The sequence below is a fragment of the Crassostrea angulata genome, chromosome 3 (assembly GCF_025612915.1).
Source record: "Crassostrea angulata isolate pt1a10 chromosome 3, ASM2561291v2, whole genome shotgun sequence".
Classification (NCBI taxonomy): domain Eukaryota; kingdom Metazoa; phylum Mollusca; class Bivalvia; order Ostreida; family Ostreidae; genus Magallana; species Magallana angulata.
In genome coordinates, this window is record NC_069113.1 from 25497199 (window position 1) to 25520247 (window position 23049).

At 34.8% G+C, this 23049-nt stretch overlaps 1 protein-coding gene across 1 annotated transcript in view; it reads left to right on the forward strand.

Annotated features, from left to right (window-relative positions):
• Positions 1 to 23049, forward strand: part of LOC128176384 (fibrocystin-L-like) — a 47352-nt gene that overhangs the window by 2351 nt on the left and 21952 nt on the right. The window contains exons 3-28 of the mRNA XM_052842670.1: positions 4521 to 4778; positions 5106 to 5301; positions 6132 to 6240; positions 6535 to 6737; positions 7606 to 7679; positions 8421 to 8463; positions 8790 to 8968; positions 9196 to 9285; positions 10107 to 10375; positions 11170 to 11264; positions 11420 to 11706; positions 12711 to 12860; positions 13835 to 13995; positions 14170 to 14400; positions 15125 to 15252; positions 15571 to 15731; positions 16090 to 16256; positions 16382 to 16481; positions 17001 to 17158; positions 17526 to 17751; positions 18110 to 18382; positions 18958 to 19082; positions 19287 to 19425; positions 20971 to 21151; positions 21690 to 21937; positions 22695 to 22883. Coding sequence (XP_052698630.1) covers positions 4521 to 4778; positions 5106 to 5301; positions 6132 to 6240; positions 6535 to 6737; positions 7606 to 7679; positions 8421 to 8463; positions 8790 to 8968; positions 9196 to 9285; positions 10107 to 10375; positions 11170 to 11264; positions 11420 to 11706; positions 12711 to 12860; positions 13835 to 13995; positions 14170 to 14400; positions 15125 to 15252; positions 15571 to 15731; positions 16090 to 16256; positions 16382 to 16481; positions 17001 to 17158; positions 17526 to 17751; positions 18110 to 18382; positions 18958 to 19082; positions 19287 to 19425; positions 20971 to 21151; positions 21690 to 21937; positions 22695 to 22883 — 4440 coding nt within the window. The remainder of the gene's footprint in view (positions 1 to 4520; positions 4779 to 5105; positions 5302 to 6131; positions 6241 to 6534; positions 6738 to 7605; positions 7680 to 8420; positions 8464 to 8789; positions 8969 to 9195; positions 9286 to 10106; positions 10376 to 11169; positions 11265 to 11419; positions 11707 to 12710; positions 12861 to 13834; positions 13996 to 14169; positions 14401 to 15124; positions 15253 to 15570; positions 15732 to 16089; positions 16257 to 16381; positions 16482 to 17000; positions 17159 to 17525; positions 17752 to 18109; positions 18383 to 18957; positions 19083 to 19286; positions 19426 to 20970; positions 21152 to 21689; positions 21938 to 22694; positions 22884 to 23049) is intronic.

A 23049-nucleotide genomic window follows, 5' to 3' on the forward strand; every position in this document is an offset into this window, starting at 1 on the left:
CATGTACATTTGTAACTGTTGATATACCTTTTATTTCAAAAATATTTAATCATTTTTATAATATAATCTACATGAAGGAGAGGGTAAGAACTATAATATATTATTTTTCGATTTTTTAATGATTTATACAGTTCCGACTACAAAAATGCTTTTAATCCATATCAGTTTGTAGCTCATTTTACGACACTCTCTCGATGCTCAAGACAATTAATCTAGTCCGTGACAGGCACATGCTACACGGAGAAAGTTTACCTATGGTCAACGGCATGATATGACAATTTTACTCAACCCTTAAAATACTAAGTTATATTGATATAATTTTATGCGAGTTCAATATGAAGCTACAACACAAATGTACATGTAGTATCTGCTGCGAATACCGTTTTTCGTAACCGCCCCCTCCACTTCTTCAACGTTTTAATGACTGTCAAAGTACATGTAAATTGTACTTGACTTCAGTCCCAATTGTTTAACACAAAGGTGTGAAATCATCGCATTGACGGGAAATCACTCCACGCTTGAACGCACAGAATACACCGGTACATGTACATGTATATGAGACAGGTGAATAATCCGTGTAACGAGTGACCATCAGGAATTTCATGTTTTTCAAACAATTTTACTAACAGTAATAACAATAAATAGTTATTCATTTTACTGTTATCTGTTTAACTTTTAAACGTGTTTAAGATGCACCCCCCTCCGCAAAAACCTGAAACCTTCAATATAGACTAAACGAGAGAGAGAGAGAGAGAGAGAGAGAGAGAGAGAGAGAGAGAGAGAGAGTGTGTCAATACTCAAGACAATTAACCTAGTCCGTGACAAGCACACGCTACACGGTGTACGTATACCATACGATCAACGGCAAAATATGAAAATTTTACTTTACCCTTAAAATATAAAAAGATATTGATATCATTTTATGTGTGTTGAATATGAAGCTACTACACATATGTCGTATCAGTTGCGAATTATAACGTTTTTTCTACCCCCCCCCTCCCCTTTCCAACGTTTTAATGACTGTCAAAATGTACTGTATTTGTCCCAATTGTTTTACACAAAGGCGTGAAACCATCGCACAGACAGGAAATTACTCTTCGCTTGAACGCACAGAATACACGGGTATGAGGCAGGTGGATATTCCTTGCAACAAGTGACATCCAGGAATTTTACCCGTATATCAAACAATTTATCTAACAGTAACAATAAATAATTGTTTCATTTTACTGCCTTCTTAAACTGTAAAAGGTGTTTAACTTGTCTCTTCCCCCGAAATAAAGAGAGAGAGAGAGAGAGAGAGAGAATTAGTTTTCTTTTTAAATAACGTTGTGTACGACTAAACTTCACAAACACAGTGTCAAACATTAAATTAAACATCATTAACAGTGTTTAAATACTTTATTGTTAGAAAAACTTCTTTTTTTCCTGTACCTTAAAACTAATAGAACGAAACTGTTTTCCTTTATCAAGAAAGGAGCTCGTGGTGCAGCTCGCGGGCTGATTTGATTGACAGGTGAAGCACTCAGACAGAAACTGCATATTAGATTCAATCACAATGTATACGGTCCCTATTTTTTCATGAATACTAAACTTAGGAATATTTCATATTAGTATATTTGAATTGAATGCAGTGGCGTCGTGGGGGGGGGGGGGGGCTAAAGAGCATTACCTCTCTCTCTCTCTCTCTTTCTCTCTCTCTCTCTCTCTCTCTCTCTCTCTCTCTCACACATATAAACTGATAAAGATCGTAGATAAAATCAAGATCGGCGACACTAAATCAAGAAGCCTCCTCTGTAAGATAGTTGTACGGTTAGACGAAGCCGTACGCAATTTGGAGATTTTCTTTTGTCTTGAATAGGTGTGAAAACCCCAAGGGCATGCCTTTTTCTACCCTGGGTTTGTTAATCACTATACACAGGAAATGATCGCGACTTATAATTGATATACACAATAAAGGAAATGTGTACAAAATAGTTGGCATTTGAATGTTTTAAAAGTAACTCGAGATGTATGCATTTAATAACATGTACAACTTCCCATGTTGTTTTGTGATGTAACAACCTCATTCCATTTCTTGTAAAGAATAACACCTTAAATAATCTAGTTAAAGTCAGTAGTTACAACAATTATTTTAATATTAACAATAGAACTCTGATGTTAACCTGAAAAATATCCTCGCGACCTTTAATTGCCATAAACCGCTTTGCGAATATTCTTATATAATAAGTAACTGTTTTCCAGATCGTGAATTATATCATTTATACAGAAAACCTTGCCTATGATGAAGTTGATTAAGAACATAAAATACACACAAAATACAAATATGATAAATACATTTAAATGTGTACTTATTGTTTTCTATATTACAATTGCAAACTGTTTGAAAGTTTGTTGAAACTCGATCGCACGGACATATATAGATCGGCAAAAGCATGTCATCAATTTAATTTACCCGGTATGCAGTTTACGTAGATTAAATAGGAAACTTTCATTACTTGTTCACAGTTTAACAAGACTGAATAAACAAAAATTATAATCCGACTGCCACGCATACTTATCAATTTTTGAATTTGTTATGTCAATTTGAATGGAATGTAAAAATACACTGTCAAGTATCTAAATGAGGAAGCATTGATGAATGATTTTAAACACACTCTGTAAATTTAACATTTTAAAAATATATACATATCGTATGTTATTCTAGATCGTTCCATTAATTAAAATGATATATACATGTATACATGTAAGGTCGTGTAGCTGTCAATTTTTTTTTAGTCGAGGGAGATAACTCGCGTTTCAGTTCGATACTTTTGTTCACCTGTAATTTATCGTCAAGACCGCGGCGGTGTTGATTTGCTGGACAACTCTACCGCGGGGGTACGCGGTTTTACCTGAGACACCTGTTTTAAACCGCGTTGCAATTTGGACCGCGGGGGTGCGCGGAAAATACGGGATCCGCGTTGACGGTACTGTATATAAATATTGCTATTCTTCGTCCAATATCACGTGGTAAAAAGATCATGCGTGTGGAATATCGCCTTAATTTGTTTAATTATCAGACCGAGACTGATATAGGTTACCGAGCACACACGACTCTGAAAACCCACACCCCACCCACTCTCAAAGAGGAAGGGGGTCCTTAGTCTTTGTGATAAAAGTTTTACTCTCCACTTTTTCAACTGGATAAATGATTATTTAAACTTTCAATTGTGTGTAGTTTTTACTGAAATAAAAAGACGTATATGTTTCCAATTTTTGAGGTCCGCCAAAAATTTCATCAACTGCAACACCATTTAAGGTTTAAATGATGTTGCCATGATTGATTTTAAACATTCTTCAAGATATTGGTAGCTGCACACCGGATTTGAACACGGATCGAGTTCTTTTCTTTGATCATACTCAAAACGGGCCCCTGTTTCCTCTAAGCCATTTTCAATCTTATAATTAGAATTTTTAAAATGTATACCAGAATGTGATTTTTTTTTTTAATTTTCAACACAAACGCGCCCTGCAGTGGCGGATCCAGTAGTTAATATGCCATTATGGGGAAGATGTTTAGCCCGTATGGCCGAAGGATAGGGGTAGACATTTTTTTTTATGGTTAATTTTTCATAGATTTAAAACTGAATTCATTGACCCCCCCACCCCTCCTTTAGCGTTAAATATAATGTGACAGAAGTTAAAAAGAGGTTTTCTTATGACAAAACGAAGATAGTGATTCCTAGATACATTCGATCTGATGACGATATATGGTATCAACACAAATTACATTGCATGAATGTTGAATGTATGTTAATTAACATATGAATATAAAAAAAATACCGAGAAAACTACGAAATTCTTTTGAACCTGAAAAACACCTCTACTCTATGCCATAATAAATGAAACGTGGATGCTAGATGGTCGTTGCCATTTTTAGGCTATATTTACCTCATTTGCATGAAGAGCTCATTAAAAAGTATAGGAAAATGCTAATATTAATTAAAATATGTTTGTATTTTTTCTTTACGAAAAAATAGTTATCTTATTTTAAAGTTTAAGGCAGATCTCCTGCTTAATTTGTTGACCACCCATGACTACGAAAAGCATCTATATTACAAATTGCAAAAATACTGATATGTTCAGCTTATATACTCATTCAAGTATTACAACTTTAAACATGCATTCTACTACAGTTATTGCCGAGATCAAAGAGATGCTGCGGACATTATTCTCCAATATACCAAGAACGTCATCAGTAAATTGTCAGATCAGAAATACTTATTTGTCTCGCACTGATCATGAAAGTACAACTTTAAACCGTAAAAAGTTTTGAAACTATTTCAATTTTAGGCACGTAGCATCGTTTTTTAAAGTGGGGGGGGGGGGGGGGGGGACTCATCCAAAAAATCTTGACAAACAAAAAAAAGGAAATATTGTATTTTCCAAAATTTTCAAAATCCTAATCCCAGGGGGGGGGGGGGGGGTTGGCTGGCATAGTATATCTACAATTAAACAGCTTTTTTTCTACCGTATTTCAGGCGAGGAAGACTGCAAAAAGACGATAAAAGGACTAGATTATCGGGGTAAAATTTCTACCACTCCTTCCGGTCGAACTTGTCAACGGTGGGATTCACAGTCACCCCACAAACATTCTGGGTACGCCGACAATCTACCGGGAGGGGCCAGCGCCCACGAAAATTACTGCAGAAACCCTAAAAATCATTGGGAAACTAAGCCTTGGTGCTACACAACGGATCCAAGGAGACGATGGGAGTACTGCGATATTCCATTTTGTGGTAAATACCGTATAAATCATGAGTCTCTCTCTCTCTCTCTCTCTCTCTCTCTCTAACCAGACAACTTTCATGTTGTTTGTAATGCAAACCTCTATGTACTTTGAATCCTTTAGTTTTTAGCTTCCGCCTTTGTAACTAACATAAAACTGGTGGTTGTTTGGGGGAAGGGGGTGTCACAAGAGAAGTCTTAGTTTATTTTCATTTCCGTAAATGATGCAATTTTTGCTTAGATTATCAAATTATCAAAATTATATTAAGCATAACATATGATGCAAAAAAAACATCATGAGACAGAACAAATTGAAAATGTTTTCCATTCGATCACAGGAAGCTTGGTCCAGTCAATGACCCCCAACCAGGGCAGTCTGTGTGGGGAGACCAGAATTCTGATCAGGGGGGAGGGGTTCTCCAAGGACAACATCAACGAGGGAAACAAAGTTCGCCTGGTGTCCTCTTCCATGTCATACGACTGTCCAGTCAACAAAGATGGAACTACTGAGGAAGACATTCTCTGCTTTACCAAGTACAATTTATAAATGCAGTATCTTGGTACATATGTATCTTGAAAAAGGGAGGGGTTTTTCACATTTTTTGCTGACCATTTGGAAAAGAGAAAATTAAAATGATAGGACATATTTAAAAAAAAAAATTTGATTATGAAAAAATTGGATACTTTGATATTGGTTTATATGTATATTGTGTTAAAGTGGCATGATCACGATTTTGGTAAAATATTATTTTATCATTTAAATGTTTACAATGCTTCTGTAAGACATTTTTAATAGGCAACCAGATTTTGAAAATCATTTGTTGAGTTTTAAGTGAGTTACAAAGCATAAAATTCTTTGACATGTAAACAATTGAAAGCTAATGTTTACATTTTGAGTGTTGGAGTAAAAATTCAAGTTTTAGACCTAAATAAATGTGTTAAACATTAGAAGCTGTTTTTTTATGCTTAAAAAGAAAATGAAGATAGACAAATCAGCTTGAAAAAAGATCTTTTATTTTCACAGGTAAATATTGAACTTATGTTAACAAAAACAGGACATGAACCTTGCTTACATATTATTGACAAAGAATGATGAGCCCTGTAACTCTATTTGGTAATGCCTGGCTCTCAAATATCACTTGATCATTCCTAAAGCATTTTAAATAAATTTGACCAAAATCATTACCATGCCTCTTTGTTACATGTTACATGTACCGGTAAGTGTCTGCATAAAAATGAACTCAAGTGTAAATGTGTAGATTGATTAAAAAAAGGTTGGAAAAAATATTACTAATACTATGTTCATTGACTTGAGAATTTATACTCAAAATTATATATATACCTCTCTATTTCTAAAATTGCAGGCCTGGGATGAGAGCTGATTACTATTATGTGAGATTGAATGTAGATGGAGAGGATGTCCCCATAGTGAATCATTGTAGATACGCCACTGATCCTAGATGTAGATTTCAGGTCAGAAAGGGCGGAAAAAGTGTTCCTTTTATTTTTTCATTCATTTCAATATTTATACAAAACGAGTAAAAGATCTTTAAAACTGTATTAGTGATAAGAACATAACCTTACATAATTTGAAGTAAATTAAAGGGCAATTTCACATCTTTAATACATCTTCTTCAATATGAGGAAGTTGTGCAGCATATTGAAGTCAGCTGAAGTCAATTCTGTGCATGATTCCCATTTATTAATTTCATAAGATTGCTCGCCTATTATCATGTAACTTTCTCTTTATAAATTTCTCTTCTGTAGGTGAGAGCTTACAATACTCCAACAATTACCTCTGTCGAGCCAAGCTCTGGTCCCCCTCAGAGTATCCTCAAAATCAGCGGAAGAATCGTGACCGACCTTTTTGACACAAACGAGGTAGTGGCCAAAAATGGAAGAACGGAAAAAATCACAAGGGTTTATGCGGGACCTCAACTTTGCAGTCTGAAGGGTGCCAATGATGTATTGTGAGTATATATTGATTTTGATGATTGAAAATATAAGTTGAGAAAGAGATACATGTACTACAATATCATTGAATTTCAGCTTGTAACGAGCTTTTCTGAATAAAGACTTCTATAAATACTTTATTTATTGAAAATATTTTGCTAATGTCACAATTTAAATGGCTTGTACAAAGAAATGTACAAATCTGCATGGTATGTGCTATGTTCAAATTTTTTGCAGTTTAATATATTTTCATTTTTTATTTTGGAGGACAATTTTCTTAACTTCTGAACTTAATGATAGAGAATTTATTCATCAGGTGTAATAAAAAATTAGATTTACTCGTGACAGAATATATACCAGGTACTCATAAAATGAGTTGGAATAGTTTCTTTGTTTGTTTTTGTTTTTTGCAGACTTTATAAAGTGTTAACAGCCCAAACAAATATGTATAATTAAGAAAAAAATTTGTCGCTATTGAGGAGACCAAGCTAAAGAAATAATGTACCGGCATGCAATGAATTAATAACAACATAAAATCTTGAGAAGCACCCCTGGCAGATTAAATATCGAAATCATTTTCTGACAGTTTTGAATTATATAAAATCATGACATGCTCAAAATTTGGTGCTTGCAATTTTACATTCTCCTGATTTGATGCAAAAAAAAAAAAATATTTAAAGTACTCCTCAAAATAAAAAAATCTACAAGACTAACAAAATCTGACTGTGTTTTATGAGCCTGTGGATTGAGTTATTTCATCAAATAAATGAATTATGTGATTTACCGGTACGTTACTGGTCAACTAAATGATAATCGATATATACATGTATTTTAAAAGTGAGAATGTTAAATTAATTCGTATATTGTACTGTTTAACTTTTACAGCTTTGGATTTTCTCTGAATCATGAATCAACTTGGAATGGTCATATGAAATGTAAAATGAATGGACAGTTTGTTGGTAAGAAACATTCATTTGTCAGTCTTTGCTGAACTGTATATCAACAGAAATATATGATTGTGTTAAGGTGGAATAACACACCTAGAAAAATCACTCATATTTACAGTAATTTTTTTTATTATGAAAGATATAATGACAAATAAACTATACATATGTCAAATAAGCAAACAAATTGCAGTTTGGGATAAAAAATGATTATCTAAAAAGTAACAACAAAAAGCCCCTGCAGGATTTGAACTCAGGATGTATGGATCACAAGACCCAGGTCCTAATCCACTCGGCTATGGAGTAAGTTACATGTTGCCATCAAAAAAATTCTTTTAATGAAACGAAATATTGTTTCAATGAGAGGTCAGCCATTTGTTATTCCACCTTAATATCTATCATCAAGTCATTTAGAAAATTATTCATTTGATTAAATTTTAAATGATGTGTGTTATTTATGAGGGATCTAGGTTAATTGATTTGATGTATATAATCAAATGGAAATTGTACTTAAAAGGAATTTTTTTTTTTCATTCCCTGACTTTTTGTTTTAAGGTCAGTGAAAATATTAGTAATACATGTATTGATAATCAGAAGATGTTCCTCAATTTTGTATCGTCAAACATATAAATGTGCTTCCAACAGCCTTGTTTTGTGTGAAATTGGATTTGAATATTGAATGAGCAAGCATTTTTTTTTGGATAATATTTTTTTTCATTTTGAATTTTATCGATCATCTAAATTTGATCATTGTAGGTAATCAAAATGTCAGTTATATTGTGAGTGGAGCATTTGGAAGGTAAGACCAGGATACCTCATCAAAGCTATATTTTTATATTAGTATTTTGAAAATATATGGACAATAGCTTTCCTGCGTCATATTGTAATGTATAGTAACACTTATAAAAATGGTTTAAATAAATGATCAAATAAATCTATAAAAACCACAAAAATCCAATGTGGTGTATATGATACACACCCCTTTCTCCCAAAGAAATATTCTTGAAAAAAAGTGTGAATTAATATATTCGGCTATTAAATATATGGTAATGTATGTAATTTATTTAATAAGTGGATACATGTTAGAAGTGTTAAAGAATATTTTTGTTTGATGACATTGTTCAGGGCCTGCAGACCACGTTCACTGTACCTGAGTCGGACCAAACAGCTGTATCTGTTCCAGTCATTTGCGGAGATAACGTCCGTCCATCCCTCTGTGGGCAGTGTTCGTGGGGGCACCATGGTCACCATCACTGGAAAGAACTTTGACCAGACAAGATTGCCTGCCAAAGTGAAAATAGCAGGTATGTTTACCTTAATTGTTTAATAACTTTTTGATTTTGCTTAGATTTGATCATTTAATTCTGTAGAGCTCTTCTTCTGAAGAAGGTTAGTATAAAGTCCAAAAATTGCCTTCACCATTCAGCTCTCTTAATGTTCCAATACATACTTGTACATGTATATTATAATGCATCATGGAATGCACTTTTGATTATCAATATGTATACATGTTTTTTTTTTTATTTTACAGGTCAAAACTGTAAGGTCATATCCCTAACAGACACTAAGATTGTTTGCCAGACTCCATCCAAACCTGATGTCATCTACAGCAAATTTCCAGGTAATGCATGCATAGAGCAGCCTAAAGTATTCCTTACTTAGTATTGCTTACTCCCAGGTAATTTAGCTCAGGTACAGTAGGCCATTGTTTAACATGGAGCATATATATGGTTAATTGATCCTATGTTTGATAATTGGGTAGTAACCAAAAGGTTGCTGGTTCAGATTCTGCTAGTTGCATGTTGTGTCCAGTTTAGACAAAACACTTTATCTGCATTGTGTTGAACATTTACCTTGCTTACAAAGGGTACTTCCTATTAAGCTGAGAGTGACTGACTGATGTCCCATACAGGGGGTGTCAATACACTGTATCTCAGTCTCATCTGCTTAGTTAGCTTTAGCCTTATAAACATAACATGGCTTGGACAGGAATTAAAAACCTTACCCCCAGTCCAGTTATAATTGAAGCTTCCAATTCAGGTTATTCTTAAATACTTCAGTTCAGGTATAATTGAAGCTTCCAATTCAGGTTATTCCTAAATACTTCAGTTCAGGTATAATTGAAGCCTCCAATTCAGGTTATTCTTTAATACTTCAGTCCCTTTGATTTTGATAAATCATATCTAAACTACCGTAGTTTAAATCCATCTTCCAGTTAATTAAAATTATAATGTAAGAAACTAATTGGAACATTTAAAGAAAGCCTTAAAGGGGGGAAGTGATATGATACTTTTTTGTTTTACTTCATTGAACTATTTAATGGTCGTGCAGGCTGAAAATGTTTTTGCAAATTCTTTCAAAAAATTATAATGCTTGTTGCATTAAACTTTTATCAATAATCTGTGAATCATTTGCCTATAATGTGTTGATTTTGCATTAAAGGAAATCGTGGATTATTGTTGGAGATTTGGAATAAGACTGGTCGACATCTTGATCGTCTTCATGAAGTCCTAGACTTCCATGAGAACATGACTGACTACATCAAATCCCACACAGATAGGGCAAAATACTATGATAACACGTATCAAAATTTTGTCACCAGACACAGTGGGTTCTTTGTACCTCCTTGGACGGGAGATTACTCTTTTGCCATGAAGGCTGATGACATTGCATTACTTTACTTCAGTAATACTACAAACCCGAATGATACAGTAAGTCCTTGTTGATTTTTACCACTTTGAGATTGCAGATCAAATCACTGGGGTTTTTTTATCCATCCATCTTTCCTTGTCCTTTTCTGAAAAATTCTGACCTTGACCTATTTAATATCATAGTCAAGTAAAATTTCAAGGTCAGAGGTTAAAAGGAAAGCTGGGTAGATGGTCAGTGTTAGAACTGTAAGGACTTGTGATAAGGAGACTGGATGATTTACAAATAACCATTGTTGGACTTATAATTTATTAATAAGCTATAAACTATTCATAAGTAAAGAAAAAGTCCATGTATTTTACCTTAAAAATTTGGGTATTTTCATATATTTGTATATAAAGCTTTTCTTGGAAAGAAGATCAATACAGTTTAAAAATGGCCATGACCATCAAGCCCTCTTAAGCAATAAGGAGATTAATTTACAAACGCATAATGTTTGTTTTGCATATATTTGACATGATGCGTTAAACGGAGATATGCTGGTTGTTCAGTATATTTTGTTGGTGGTTGTTCTTTATATGACTTAATTATCTTAAAGGTCAAGGTCAGTGGAATAATTACAGTTTTTGGATACAATGTACGGATATTAAATTTGAGAAAGTTTAACATTTCAAATTTTCATCAAGTATTTTATTCTTTTCTTAACAATATTTCTTGTTATTTTGTTTTTCGTTTATTAATTTAAAAAAAAAATGTATAGAAATGTATGCTAACTGCTGATCCAAGCTGAGTTGTATACTAGTAGTGTATTGCTATTATGAAGCTTAAAAATGCGTAATGTAAACTTTGTTCACAGGTACAACTTCTGAAGGTCAGAAAGTACCTTAACACTTATTTCAAATATCCAGATGAACAGATATCACAGAAATTCAGACTAACAGCCGGAGATGCGTAAGTATTTTCAAGGAAAGCCTATTTCAAAGAAACAATTCTTGCAAAGAAAGAATTAATACCCTCAAAGAAATTCATTCGAAATAAAGTGTGATTTGAAGATAACGAAGCTTAAATCATGCAGAGTTTGTTTTTAATGAAGAATTTTTTTCCAGACATTACATGGTGATATTGCAGAGAGACTACTGGGGACCAGGGAGTGTAGATGTTGCTGCTCGATTCCATCAGACAGAACTGACCAATCAGAGCACATCGTTTGCAGACCAAGAACATCAAATAATAGCAGTCAGATCGACAATTGTGAGAGAAGTCCAGAGTATCTCACTGGTCACCGAAAATGTTCGTCCTGGGGTCTATGAAGTTCAGAAAGTTCAAATATGCGATCCACTGCAGAGTGGTGCCCCTTTGATGTTTAGGCTTGGATTATATAATGTGTATACAGGTAGACCATTATTTTTAATCTACAAGATGTTCTTTAATCTGTGTGTAACAGTGTGTTACAAGGTTAACACGTGTTTAACTTTCAGTCAATAAATTTGGTCTCGGTAGCTCAGGTTGGTGTGCTGGTTCAGTAAGTCAGACACCCCCAGGGTTTTAGTCCTGATTGAGTTTTTCCGACTTGATTTTTCAACCTGTGTTACATGTGTATAGATGATCTCTTAGTACTCATTAATTTCATCTTTGTGTACAAGTAGTTTTTTTAAGAATATTTATTGTTCTCCAATCCTCAGCCTCAAAGTATTTTTATCATCATAAACATTTATGTTATTTATCCTTCAAACTAAATAAATGAAATTATTAGAATACATTTTTTTTATGTTATCCATGCATTTTACGAGGTTATATTGCAATTTGGCCATTTTGATTATTTAAAAATAAAATGCTTTCTTTGGTGATTCATGCGGAATATGAAGGTGGCGGCATTGCAGAAAACATACATAACCGGAGTTAGTGTGCTATGTAAATATTTTGTCTAAAGATCACTACCTTCATAACCTGCATAATTCATCAAAGAAAGGATTTTACTGTTTATATCTACATCATTCAAATTGTCTCATAATGGAATTTGAGTGTGACATCCTCAGTTTTATTTTGTGCATGGAAGTCTGTGATTTTTCTAAGGTCTCTGTGGGTTTTGACCAATTGATAAACGGGGCGCGTAGATTTCAGTCCTGTCAATTTCCTGCCTGTTTCAGTCAATGTAAATTTTGACCAATCAATAAACAGGGCATGTAGATATTAGTGCAAAAAGTTTCCTGTAATTTATAATCATCGATCAATTTGTTCACATGAAGCTGTTTTGTTAAGTGCTAATTTGGACCCTGGACAAAATCTTTTTATACAGGATCTATTCTACTACATTGTCTAAATATAATTTTTTACCTATATATGACTCCATGAAGCTGATTTTTTGACTATTATAGTTTGTTTTTTGTTTGATTGTAGATGTTTTAACACCTCAGAGCACAACAAGTGGTATCAAAAATGCATTGAAGTCTCTGCCAGTATTTGATTCAAAGGAACAAGTGAATGTCATCAATAAGACTCTGAGTAATGGATGCTTTACAACTTTTATAGAGTTCATCTCAAATCGAGGTAAAGAGAAACTCCAAAAATATATACACAAGTAGAACCGAATTTGAGTCAACAAAATGTGTCAATTTTTGTTGGCATTTGATTCTGTAGTAAGGAAAGTTCTGCATATGTCTGTGTATTAATTTACATAATAAATATTGGTTAATGAATGTGAATATAAGCTCATGCGCATTCTGCCAAATAAACAAATGGCTAAATTGAATATACTGTCAATTATACATGTAGTCCGATGTATCAATCATACAGTATAATCTTTTTTATACCCCCCGCAAACGAAGTTTGGGGGGGTATATAGGAATCACCTTGTCCGTCTGTCCGTCCGTCTGTCCGTCTGTCTGTGCAATCGTGTCCGGTCCATATCTTTCTTATGGAGAAACATTGGAAGTTCTTACTTCACACAAAGATTGCTTATGACCTAAGGGTGTGTCATGACCTTGACTCAAGGTCATTCAGGCAAGGTCAAGGTCACTGGAAAAAAAAATTAATAAAATACAAAATTCGTGTCCGGTCCATATCTTTCTTATGGAGAATTATTGGAAGTTCTTACTTCACACAAAGAATGCTTATGACCTCAGGGTGTGTCATGACCTTGACCCAAGGTCATTTGGGCAAGGTCAAGGTCACTGGCAGAAAAAGTGCAAAATTCGTGTCCAGTCATTATCTTTCTTATGGAGAAGCATTGAATGTTCTTACTTCACACAAATATTGCTTATGACCAACAGTTTTAAAAAAATAGAACAGTTGTTATTTATAGAAAATGGACGGTGAAATAGATTCATCCAATATTTTCTATAATTAGAAAAATACACGCATTATAATTTTTATCTTAGCGGGGGGTATCAATTGTGAGCTTGCTCACAGTACCAAGTTTATTTCATCAACACAAGCATGCATTACGTTGAATTATTTTGGTTTTGTGCATTTCTGCATCAAAGAAGAAATCAGTAAGGTGAAGAAATGAATCTTTTTTACAGGTGACTTTGAAGATTTGAAGGTGATCATGAGAAGCACAGAGCTGAAAGTGAATATCACTGTTGAAGAAGTTCTTGCAGGGGAAGCAACTGGTGAACACTTCACCTTACAGATGGCAGGAGTTATCTCACCCTTATTGACTGGAAAGCCAACTCAATTACAGGTCTCCAATTATAAAATATTGATTCTTATAACAATTATAAGTTACATGTAAATGTTTTGATAAAAATAAAGTGATTGAACTGGATTTAATATGTTTTTCTTTGTGTCTTTATTGATTGCATGAAGGTAAATTTTTCCAGCTGTAATGATTATCATTGTGTTTTTGTCTTCATAGATGGAAGAAAAACTTGGTAAGATGTTTGAAAGCAGGTGCCCCAAGGCCCTGGGAGACCCGGTCAGTAAGCTCCACTACAGTTTTGAGACGGGAAGTCGGCCTGGTCCTATGCATAAAGGAACTATTACCTCGGAGGTTGAGGCTTTCTGTGGGAAGAAAAGTATCCTGAATCCCAGTTATATTTACTATGACAGGAGCAATCGAATCACTCTTGGACAGGATGCCAAAGTGGTAGGTTTAAATTAAGGATTGTTTCATTTATATAATCCCTGCAACAAAGTTTTGGGAGGAGTATAGAAATCACCTTGACCATCTGTCTGTCTGTTTGTATGTCAGCTGAGCAATCATGTCTGGTCCATAATTAAAGATATTGAAATGCAGAAGTTCTCTTTAAATGTATAGCTTAATCATATTAATATATCGAATAAGAAATATGTTGTAGTTCAGAACACACTGATGAAAAGCTGATTATTGCAATCATTAACAACCAATTGAAACTAATTCAATTTAAAAAACTCATCTGAACACAAAGACACATTCATACATACAAGAAATAGATAAAAATAACACCATAAGCTACGTCGTACTGAAAATTACACCATTCCAATGCATTGTTTACATCACTGGCCATGATTAGGTCTGTGTGACATCATAGGTCTGTGTGACATCATAGGTCTGTGTGACATCATAGGTCTGTGTGACATCATAGAATCACAAAATCATAGGAATGGAGAGAATTTTTTTTTCAGGCGTTGAGCTCTCATGTTGATATCCTGGTAAATAGTAATGCATTATGGCCAAATTCTACTACACGTAGTTAAACATTTTTTTTATATCAAGCTTTTACAATAATTATGAAAAAAATTCATAATGTTAAAAATCGTGACCTTTAACAAAATATGGAAGCTAGTCAGTAATGCTTTTACTTGACTTACTAGTTATTTTTCCATTGCAGGTTTGCTTTGCGTATCGTGGGAAGCTCCAGAACTTCTTCAAGTTGGGATTTTCCTACAAGAACAACAAAGGAGCGACAGTGGACAACCAATATGCCTACCCATCAGTCACATTTAAACAATCTCCTGGGTATAGAACTCAATTAGCTTTTGGTTTTTAGAAAAAAAAATATCTTTTGAAATTTATCGTGAAATTAGTTTGTTAGAAAAAAATCCTTTATTTAAAGGACAAAACGATATGAATATGACCCTGTATAATTACATTGTCATTGTCACAAAATTAAAGAAGTCAAAAATTACCCCAAAAATTGAAATTACAGATAAAATATTGTAAAGGTAATATAATAAATAAATAAATGCAAGTTATGGTTTATTGATAGAAATTAATCAATTATACATGTATTTAAGTGACAAAGATATTTTATGTATTTTTTGTTAATATTTGCAGTTGGAACTACAAATGCGTGGACATAGAAACTGAAGCGAAAAAAGGAAAAATTGGAACAGTGTTTAAAGTGTTTCTGATTGAAGTCAGGAAAGACACGTCTGAGGATTTCCTATATCTGGACGAGGTCTACATCGGCAAAAACCCAACCAGTGTGGAAGAAGGTACTGTACAAGGAAGGAAAATTCATGTTTTTTCTTCTATCATAGAAGCAGGGAGGAGATTACTGTACACAGGAAAATATTCGCACCGTTTTATTTTCGCCCCTTTCAACCTTGTTGTCTGCAGGCAAATTTATGACTGGGCGAATTCTTATGTATCAAATTATCTCTCTTTAAACACAACTACTTCTGGGCGAATTCAAGATGGGGCAAAACCGTTTGTAAGTAAAGAGGGGGGGGGACACAGGCAAAAATAGCCCTGTGTACAGTATCATATGTTTGTTTGGGTGGTAGGAGTAAAATGTAATTTAATATGCATTCATGGCTAACATCAAATGTGTATCATTTCCTTGTCCTGTAGAGAATGTGAACCTGATGAGACTGAGGCCGGTGATGCCCAGTGGACAGCTGGTAGATAGAGTCAATGTAAACAAAACCGAGGAGAATGGTACCACAGTCTATCATGTGGAGTTCATACCACAGGCCTGCTCCTACAACTTTGCTTTGTTAGCGGTGGTGCCAGGGCAGGTAGGAAAGCATAGTTTGATTTTTGTTGTTGTTGATATGAATTCTGTGAACTACCCTTTGCCTGTTACTTAAAATTTCAGATTTGACTGATGTGAAATAATTGGAGAGATTATATTTGATTACAGATTTCCAATGGGACGGTTCTTAGTGTATCCCGGCTGTCCTCTGCCTCTCCCCCTGTGAGGGGAAACTTTTCTGTCGCCTTCCGCAACAAAACCATGGACGGTATGTATTGGTACATGTATTTATATATCTAAACAAAGATGTGATTTCTCATCTATTGCTTGATCAGGTTCAAAGTCCATCCTTTCCTGAATTTATTAGGAATTGTTGGCTAGTTGAAATTTTTCTCTAATATAATGTTCGGAAGCAGATTGAAAGTTTGGGTGGGGGTGGCTGCATGGACTTTCTTTTCAGAAATCTTGACAAGCAAAGAAAAAATAAAAAAATGGTTTTGGTTATGTTATATGTCTAACTTTGCAAAAAAGTTCCAACACCTTTGTACTTAGTACATTATACATTGTACATTACACATTGCCATGCATTAATATATAAAGAACCCACACTTTATATCAAATGTCTCAACTATATACAGTTGTGTGAAATTGCAGGTATATTCAGAAAGCATACTTTAAAAGTTTATCATTGTTTTAATATACATGTATGTTTTGAATTGTACAGTTGTACTCTGGTTATCATCATTAAAGTCACCTTTACTGTGGTTTTTTTTAATTGATCATTAAGGCATTCCATTCACTGTGGATGGGGCGAGGCTGGCAAGCCTCCTACAGTCGGGGTTACCAGAAACGGGCAATCTAAACACCTACAAACACGGAAAATGTGCAGAGTTTGACCTACATGTTGGATTCCATTCCAATGCCGGGGACCAGGAAACCTTACAGGTATTGCTCAGGTGTTAAAGAAACTTTATCCACTCTCAGATCTGATTGTGACAAGTGTCTTGGTTAGATTTTGCTTGTTACTCATTTTGCTTCCAATCTATTTGCTTTTCACTTGAAAGATTTCCGCTAATTAAGTTAGCATTGTTGGTAGCTACAGTATTTAATCATCTCATGAGCTTAGATTAAGACATATCTTTACATGTTGCTATTAAATAGTATTTAAAACTTCATTCATCTAATAAGTGAAAGAAAATGAATGAATATAAATTCTCATTTGAAGATATATGCTCTATACAGCCCCAGATCTCTTGCTATTTTCAAAAAGATAGTAATATTTAATAGAATGCCTCATATGTATAAATTGTAGATTACAAGTTACGCTGAGGGTGAAAATGTGACAGTAGATGTAAAGACGGTCACTGACGGCAAAGTGTGGCTGAACCCCATTCCCGGGGACTTTTTGGTCACCCCCCACAACACCCCTCAGGTCATGGCCTACATCAATGACATTCCCACCAAGTGCTCCGGAGACTGTTCCTGGGATTGGTCACGATCGGCCACACCCACCATCGTCTCAGTGTCACCTGACACAGGTGAGTGATTAAGAGACAGTTGTCCAAAGTTCTTTTGAACAGAAGATCAACATAACATCAGAACATCAACATAATTTTTCAAAAGTGTACTCTGTAAGATGGAAAATTCAATGCATTGCATGTATTTGCAAAGTAAACAGGTAATAGAAATGGATTTGTTGGAGCCAGATTTGTGGGATTGCTAATTTTTCACTGGTTCTCTGGATGTACATGTCATAGTTTGCATTAGTTCTTTCTTTAATCAGATTTGTCAAATCACAAAATTGTTTTCAATGGGAATCCTTACATTTTCATCCATATTGATCATGCATCCATTGATATAGATATTGGAAAACTCAGTAGTCAAATTTCTTTTCAGGTTTTCCAACATCCACAGACATTACAATTATGGGCACTGGTTTCCATGGAAACCTCACCCTCAACCGTGTCATGATAGGAGGGGTAGCCTGTGTGACCAGTTCGTCCAATGATACCCACATTGTGTGTAGAGTAGGGGACGGAGAAACGGGGACCTTCCCAGTAATGGTGAACGTGGAGGGACTCGGGAACGCGGAGAACATGAACAACAGTGTCACGTTTACCTACCAGTTCAGCATCCAGTCCATGGCTCCCAGCTCTGTCTCTCTTGGTGGTAAGGACATTTTGATGGAGTGTGGTCAGAGTTGTTTTCTAAACTGGAAAATTTGTATATTGGCCAACAACATTTAACCAGGTTTTCTGACAGAAAAATCGGGTTATTGAAATGATGAAAATGGTGGGCTGGTGGCTGCCAAAAGGGTACCTTTATTGTACAGATCACTCCTTCTACAGTTTTCAAGATAGAAAGTTTGTTCTTTTGCAGTTCAATAGTACATATATCAGAGGTGTGCATATTGCTAGCATTTTGATATCTGATAATTTATGAAAAATATACTAGCTTTTGAACTTACCAGTAGTAATTTATTGACAAAATATTGCATTTCTCTGGATATGTTAGGTAGAGTTTATCAATTCAGGGTTGACATGGATTATGGATGCAGTTCACATATAAGAAAACCTAGTTTGCTGTCACATTGACAGCTTTTCACTTGTTGCTTAAATTTCTTTAAAAATGAGGAAAAAATTTATGGGATTAAAGTTTTATACATATACCGGTAATTATACATTCATATGTACCAGTTCATTTTATTGACTTTGTGCTACATTACCCTCTGGTCTTTATTTTAGGTGGACTGAATTTGACCTTGGGAGGATTTGGATTCTCCACGAAGGATGAGGTTTACGTGGGGGGTAAGGCTTGCCGTACCCTGTCCAGTTCCACCACCCAGACTGTGTGTCTCATCCCCCCTTCAGTGAGTACAACTCAAGTTCTATCAGTTAGACAGATGAATTGCTCTAAATGGGGATTTCTCAGTCTTCCTGTGCTGAATTGAAAAAGCCTAAACAATATATAGCTTTTCTCAATTTACACATCTTACTGTATATTAAAAATTGAGAAACATTTTTTCACTGTTGTCAGAATTTATATTCAATATTTTTTTTTATAATCTTTTCAGTCGGAGAGCAAGAATGAAAGTGTTCTTGTCAAACAAGGAAATACTGGGACGAATGTTACCCACACTAAATCTCTGGAGTATTCTAGTGAGGGCATGATTGTGATTTCCTCTATCGAGCCCAACGCAACTTATGTAGCAGGTAAACCACAACAGTTTACATGAGATTAATTAGAGCCCCGCAAGGATTTGCGGGTGCCCTATAGTAATCACTCTGTCCGTCCGTCCTTCTGTCCGTCCGTCTGTCACTCTTCCGTCCACAAATTTCCTGTTTTTTTCTAATAACTTTTTCTATGGTTGCCCAATCAAGTTCAAATTTGGTATGGTAGTTCAGTAGGCAGAAATACATATTTTGATGCTAAGTTTGTTTCTCTATGTCTTCTGGTTTGGAGCTGGGGTGGTGGGGTAGATTCCTAACTATGCATAAGAATGAATGGGCAAAGAGAGATAACTGCTGAGAATGAATGGGCAAAGAGAGATAACTGCTGAGAATGTTACCATGTTATACATGGAAGGCTGTGCAATATTTGTCCTTTGGGATTAATTAACCTTCCACAGGAAGAAAATCATAGCTTTATCTTTATCTGTCACATTGAGATTAATTACTGCACTGCCTGTGTCTGCAAATGAACTTTGTTTTGAAGTTAAGGTCAATTTTGAATGATGTGTAGTATTGTGTACATTCTTTGAAATATGGATTTAAAATATAATATTCATATTTTATTTTGGTTAAAATACTGTACACAATGATTTATAATAATTTTATTGAATTCTAAAATCAAATTCAAATCAAAATCAAATTCTAAAAAAATTACTACATATCATTTTTTGATTCTTTTTTTTTTCTTTTTTAATGGATGTTTTGGTGTTGTTGTTGTTTTTGATTGCTTTGTTTATATTAAAGGAAACTTAAGAATAGTACCTGAAAATGTTCCTTCTGTAAGCCCTGATTAAATTCAATAAATCGATGAGAGCAGGATAATTAATCCCCTGAGATTAATTATCTTGCCTGCATGTTTCAGAAAATCTAAGGTCTGTCTTATGTATTACCGTACACATGTGTCTGCAAGTGATGTTTGTTTGAAGTTGAGGCAAAGCCTAGGTATCATTGCATATTGGTATCAATTCTTTGTTTTTTTAACAAATTTGATTTCATCCCATGATAACCCACTTTATCCCCTGGATATGACTCATTGGATATTTTTTTGATATCCCACAGTTGTGACTTTACAATGGGATTTGCCTAGGCATAATGAAGTAAAATAATATAGAGTTTTATAAACAGTATAAACATTGATTGTGGTGTATAAAACATGGGATAAATAGAATCTCATATGATTTGTAGTATAATATGATTTTTATCCAACTTGTGTGTTTTATCCCCTCACTAAGGCTCAAGAAAAAAACACTTTAATTGTTGGATGAAAATCATATCAAACTACAAATCACGAGATCCTATATATTCCAGTTCTTTACATCTTCTACCGGGCATTTATTTTTCATCATTGTTAATATAAAGGGGATGGAATTCAAAGTTTTTTTCACTTCTCTATATTAATTGTCATAGCGGGGCCCTTCCTGACTGGTCAGTTTTCTAGTTTCACATGAATGGAAATCGACATCTCTACAATGTAATTCAAATGGATGTATGTGTATCTTACAACTGAGTTTTTCCCTGTACCCACAGGAGGGACGGAGATCACGATACAGGGGTCTGGTCTGAGCAGTATGGAGTCTGTAAGGATAGGGGATGTCCAGGTCACCTACACAAACTCCTCAGACAAAGAGATTAAAGTGGTCCTACCCCCCAGACCAGCTGGGGCGTACTCTGTGCAGCTCCTAGGGCCAAGTGGAGTGGGGGTAAACAGGTGGGTCCAAGAAGTTGTTATGCAGTGCTTTCATTTAAAATGTCTGTTACGAAGAGTGTTGCCATCTGTATTCTGTTAACCTATGTGTATTTGTGATGACTTAATTTTGTGATGAACTGGTTTGTGGTGACTGATTTTCACAATCAACAGCAGATTTTTTGTGAAGATGTTAAAGGACTTGTTTGCAACAAGAAATGTTCATGATAATGAGGCTCTTGTGAACCTTGCAGTCTGTATGAATTTACATGTACATTGTTTTGTGGAACAGTTAATACTTAGTTTTAGTCTTATATGAAACTTTTACTGTAAATTTAAACTTTTAATTCTGAAAAAAAAAACTAAAGTAGACTTTTAATAAAGTTAATCTTACTTTTTTTTATAATGAATGCTTTTTTCCCCATGTTTATTTTACTTTGAAACTTGAAGGTGTAGCAAGGATACGAAGTTGTTATAGTCTAGTAACAGCTGTAAATTTGTTTGATTTCAATTGTTCTTATATATGGTCAAGTTATACTGTAAATGCATCGTCAAAATGTAGTGCCAATGAGGTTCCCTCTGTGGAATGGAGATTGACTGTGACTGACATCAGCCCCCTCCGCGGATCACTGAGAGGGGGGACCATGCTGACCGTTCGGGGGGACGGGTTCTCTCTGAACAAGACCAGGAACTCTGTGATGGTGGGTCGACACCGGTGTGAGGTGGAGACAGCCAAGGTCACAGAACTGACCTGTCAGGTCAAGGACACAGCACAAGTCCATCGTGTGGATAACTCGGGAATCCATCCACGTATGTCATCATTATAACAAACTTTTGTCTAACATTTTTAGCCATTTATTTGATACAGTTTTAAGAAAGGATAAAATATAAAATAAAAAGAAAATTAAAATAATTAATTTTCCATAGGGAGTATTGCTTTTCAGTGGAGCATGGATTACTAGTACATCAGTGCAAAAGCATGAATAAAAATTTTTTTATACCCCTGGTCCAAAGGAGAGGGGGTATACTGTTTTACCCTTATGTGTCTGTCTGTCTGTCCGTCCGAAACAAAAATTTCTGTCGCATTTATCTCAGCAACTATTTATCGCAGATGCTTGAAATTTTTAAACAGTGTTTGTTAAGGCATGCCATATCGTTGGATATATTTTTGTACCAATCAGATGTCAACTTCCTGTTAAATGACAACTTTGCTTATTTTTTAACCAAAATTTTCAAGCTAATTTTCGTCAAAGATTTCTCAGCAACTATTTATTGCAGATGCTTGAAATTTTTACACAATATTTGTATAGGCATGCCATATCGTTGGATATATTTTTGTACCAATCAGACGTCAACTTCCTGTTAAATGACGACTTTGTTTATTTTTAGCGAAAATTTTCAAACAAATTTTTGTGAAAGAATTCTCAGCAACTGTTTATCGCAGATGCTGGAAATTTTAACACACTATTTGTTTAAGCATGCCATATCGTGGGATATATTTCTGTACCAATCGGATGCCAGCTTTCTGTTAAAATCATTTAAATTGAGTTGATCATTTGCATTACAGAGTTTAAACTGAGTGGATATGCCTGGAATCCCCAGTACCTGATTATCAAGGTGGGTGACATAGTGGAGTGGAAGTGGAGCTTTGCCTCTTACATCACGGGGATGAAGCCTCGGGTCGTGGAGGTCAAGGATGAACTTTCAGTGGAGGAGATGGAAGGAGGGTTCAACAGTGGACCAGGGAGGGAATCAGGTACATGGAGTTGAATTGTACTTTAACGTAATGCCCCTTTCACAATTGGCGCACAAGCAGAAGCGACAAAATATTCGTGCGACCGAAAAAATCAGATTTGGTTTGTAAACTTGTAAATAATCACAATCTCATGATTGCACAACACACACATAAACAAATAAACAAC